This window comes from Aplysia californica, unplaced genomic scaffold (genome assembly GCF_000002075.1).
Source record: "Aplysia californica isolate F4 #8 unplaced genomic scaffold, AplCal3.0 scaffold00486, whole genome shotgun sequence".
Classification (NCBI taxonomy): domain Eukaryota; kingdom Metazoa; phylum Mollusca; class Gastropoda; order Aplysiida; family Aplysiidae; genus Aplysia; species Aplysia californica.
The window spans coordinates 165,712-170,167 of NW_004797756.1; the positions used below are offsets into that span (position 1 = coordinate 165,712).

The window sequence follows — 4,456 nt, forward strand, 5'->3', positions numbered from 1 at the left end:
TATGTGTGTGTGTGTGTGTGTGTGTGTGTGTGTGTGTGTGTGTAAAATGTTTGCGCGTATGTAGGAAAGTATTATGAGAGTGAGGACGAAGAAGAGGGAGAGAGAAAGAGACCGAGAGAGACTGACATCAGACTAAAAAATTGGTCTAAAAATTGGATGATCAACAGAACCTAAAAGCTCATTCATAAAGGTCTCAGCAAACTAAGGTTCCGACGCGTTTTCTTTGATATAAGTCAAAAGCGGGTTTAAAAAAAAAGGGGGGGGGGATTTACAGCATACACCTAAAAAATGTAAACGTTGACATAATTGTTTTCCTCAACACCACATTTTAACCTGCACCCAAGAAACACGATTCAAGAGAGGGGGTGAGTAATTTTCGAGACACGTGGAGACGTCTATGATTTGTTCATGTGAACAAGCTTATAGACATTCGGCAGGTGAAATCAACAAACTTACGCTGAAATGTCAGGGCAGGGTGGTGTCGCCGTCTCAAAATGAGCAATTAGTTGGATAGGTTTCTGCAGATCAAAGTAATTCATTTTAGTTATAGTGATCCTGAGTATGCATCCATCTTTTTTTCCGTCGTTGGCCAGTAGAAGTACCATGCAAAGTTTTGTGGGTATAAGTAAATTGATAAGTGAGCTAGATGTATTATATATTGCGGACAGAAAAAGGCGAACAAGCTGTAACAGTACTTGGCCACAGACAGACGCGCGTAAAAATTAGCCCAATATAGAAAGCAAAATTATGGATCATTGGAGTGAAAACTGAAAAAAAAACTTATAAAAAAGCCTATGCATAATTATATGAATAAAGTAGAGGCTAAATGAGGAATTAGAAAACTACCCCCTCCCCCCCTAAAAAAACAAAAAAACAAAACTACAACAACAACAGCAAAGGGATCAACAAAAATACAACGATAACGAACTGCCCAACAAAATCTCATAACCAATAACAAAAGCAATTATATGAATGCAGTGTCGGTAGCCCAGTGGTAAGACTATCGGAATCGTAAACAGGAGGTTATGGGTTTTTGGGGTTTCGAAGCTCAGGCCCGACCGTGTGTCCTTGGGAAAAGCACTTCATACAAATTTGTCCTCACTTCACACAGGTGTAAATGGGCATACGGCCATACACAGGAAAGGGGAACGTCAGTATGTTAGTATTTCGGTGCCTGTAAAATGGCAGCTTGAACTGTATGCTTCCCAAAAAGGTAGAGATTGTTCCAAACAGTATGCTCTCAGATCTGCTGGGGTAATACATCTACGAGTAAATGTAAAATAGACTGTAAAGCGCAAAAAGCTTGCCATTGAACGGGAATTTACCTTTTACAAAAAGCTATTTATTATCAATATAATCTACCCAAACTATCAATACATGAACATAATGTAGCTTGTTCACTTTCATCTGTCTACGATTAAAGCGGGGTGAGACAAATAACTCTGTTTGATCTTCTCAGGTCTTTGTTGCCGGTCTGAAAACGTGTATGACAAACAGATTCTAAAAGCCCATTAGATCTAATGAAGGGCACTGCGAAATGAGGTTCCAACACACTTTCTTGGTTAGCCTAAAAGGGATTTAAAAACAAGGTATTTTCAGGATACACCTTAAAAATTGACCTACTTCTATTAGCACCACATTTTCACGAAACGCCTATGAAACTATAACTATTGAAATGCGATCAAAGAGACGGGTGAGTAGTGCGTACTTTTCAAGATTTACGAGGTGGCGCCTTTAGCTTGCTCACTTTCGACTGTCGCGTTAAAACATTTTTTTTGTGCTCATTTATTAATTATTTGCCAGCGCATATTAACCCTTTGAACCATAGCCAACGTTACACCGATGGTGCGTAAAACTGCCCGTATGCCTATAAGCCACTGTATACCAGTGAGTGAGACCCCATCCCCAACTGGCCCCGTCTGAGACAAAATGCGTGTGGGAAACCGTGTTTACTACACAAGGCGTCATTGACTAGATCTAGTTTAAAGATCTTTCGGAACTATATGCTAGTAATGACGAAGTCTACCCTGAGTAGGATACGGAGAGTGATTGGGGGCTCTCGTGGCCTAGAGGTTAAGGTGTTGGCCTCTCATTCAAAGGTCCCGGGTTCGATTCCGGGTAGCGACCAAAATATTTTCTTCTCTAAAATTGTCTCCTTTCACATCCTTTCCTGATCTCTAACAATGTTCTGTTGTCTGCTTTCATTTCCAATTTCTGCCCCCACCCCCTCACCTCCTTTGCCCCCTCCTCTGGGCTCCTGACTCTTCTGCAGCATTTCTACTGCTACTCCTTGGCTCCTCCTAACTGCTGTCTTTCTGCCACACCCCTGATCTTCTGGTAGAAAAGATCTACACCTAGCCTTCTCGGACAAGGGCGAAAAATCTCGGAGGGCCCGTGTGCAAGTTGCGCACGTTAAAGATCCCTTGGTGGTCTAAAATCGATAAGAGTAGGCTTCGACCGCCACCCGGGCAAAATTCAAAATTTCCTACCAACGAAAAAGTATTAGGTGTGTCCCGCGCGCTCATATGACCTTATGCAGTTGCGAGCGCCGTAAAACCCTATACTAAACAAACAAAACAAGGACAGTGATTCTGACGATTATATAATGAATGTTAGTAATATATATTATCGCTCAGGAGCTCAGGCAGAGGGGCACAGTAGCCTTAGGAGGTCAGGGCTCAAAAGGTTAAACTTTGCACGGTACACCTATAGACGAAGGAGGGGGCAGGGGTGCTACGCGCTTACGCTTAAATGTGGGGGCAGGGTGGTGTCACTGCCTCAACATGAGCAATCCGTAGGCTAAGTTTCTGTAAATAATTTATTTATTGTAGTGATCATGTGTGCACCACAAGTACAAGGGTGTCATTTAATATTGGACCCAAATAAAGAACCTTTATAATCCAATTACTAGAACACGATTTTTAAAAAGTATAGACTATAATCTTTGTTTTTTTAAGTCGCTGGCTTATAACATTGTTAAATCAATCATTGTTTAACGTGGATAGATGAATAAGAACAAGCTATCACAAAAACATGACAACAGCGCTTAAAAGTCGCTCATGAAGACACTTTTTAAAACCAGCCATTACAAACTGTTTTGGGGCGGGGGGGGGGGGATTATCGTGGTCTAAAGGTACGGTGTTCGCCTCTCATTCAATAGGTTCCAGCTTCTAAAAATATTTTTTGCTCTCTAATTATGTGCGATCGTCTACTTTCGTCTCCACTTTCTGCCCTACCACCCGCCCCCTCCACCTCCTCTGGACTTCCTGACAATCTGATGTTTTTCTACGGCTTTACATTGAATCTTTCCTACTGCTGTCTTTCAGCCACACCCCTGATCTTTGGGTAGGTAAGATCTAACACCTCGCCCTCTCGGTTAAGGGAGAAACCAATCTCGGAGGTACCTTGCGCAAGTTGCGCAAGTTGCGCAAGTTAAAGATCCCTTGTTGTGCCTAAAAATCAATCAGAGAAGGCACCGACCGCCACCAGGGCAAATTTTAAATTAGTGTCCATCAAACTGAAAATGTGTCTCGCGCGCTCATGTGAATGCAGTTGTGAGCCACGTAAAACATTTTTAACACAAAAAAATTGAAAAATTCCTCTCCTCACTCGTGGGAAAAGAAAAATCTTTTTTTAATTTTTTTTTTTTAGATCCCACCCATTGTTGAGCACATTATGTCCTGTCAGGTCCAGGAACATGAGATCAGAATTATGCGATTTGGGCCAAGCTACTCACGTTCAGCGAAGAGGACACGAACTCCTGTGGGGTTGTGAATTGTGGTTCACTCAAGCGAAGAATGGTAAAACAATACATTTTTATTAGGTGGGGTTTTTTTTTACCCTTTCACCCCTACGCTCGAGAGTAGATCTAATTTTTTTTTGGTCTCAAGTTTATCCAATTATAACCCGTGAAAGTCCGCCTATAAATACCGTACATTAATTTTGCGTACCGCCATTGCCAGTGGGAGGTTCCCCATACCCGTGTCGAAGACGTAAGCTAGGCTAGTGTGCATATTGGCACTTTGTTTGGGAAGGTGGTTCTTACTGGAGTAATTTTTGTGTGGATTAAACCATGTCGAGCGGAGCGGAGGACCCAACGATTGTAGAACAAAAGCGTCGTGAGTTCGATGCAGTGCGAACTGACCACTTGAAACGAAGACAGTTGTACGAAGACCCAACGTTCTTACCAGTAGACTCGTCCCTTTTTTTCAGCACGCCACCAGCTTTTCCTGTTCAGTGGTTAAGACCAAACGTAAGTTACCGTTCCAGAAAAGAATTCTCAACAGAGTTTCTCTCTCTTTCTCTCTCTCTCTCTTTCTCTCTCTCTCTCTCTCTGTCTGTCTCTGTCTGTCTCTTTCTCTCTGTCTCTTTCTCTCTTTCTCTCGGTCTCTTTCTCTCGGTCTCTTTCTCTCTCTTTTTCTTTCTCTCTTTCTCTCTTTCTCTCTTTCTCTCTTTC

General features: G+C 42.2%; 2 protein-coding genes across 2 annotated transcripts in view; one reads left to right on the plus strand and one right to left on the minus strand.

Moving 5' to 3' along the window:
• LOC101854598 (calpain-A) overlaps positions 1-4,013 on the minus strand; it is a gene marked incomplete in the record, with an annotated part of 21,692 nt that extends 17,679 nt beyond the window's left edge. Inside the window, 1 exon segment of the mRNA XM_035971711.1 lies at positions 3,951-4,013. Within this exon segment, the coding sequence (XP_035827604.1) occupies positions 3,951-4,013 (63 nt within the window).
• Positions 3,964-4,456, plus strand: part of LOC101854817 (calpain-A) — a 24,293-nt gene continuing 23,800 nt past the window's right edge. Inside the window, exon 1 of the mRNA XM_005105697.3 lies at positions 3,964-4,252. Within this exon, the coding sequence (XP_005105754.2) occupies positions 4,073-4,252 (180 nt within the window). The 5' untranslated portion in view covers positions 3,964-4,072. The remainder of the gene's footprint in view (positions 4,253-4,456) is intronic.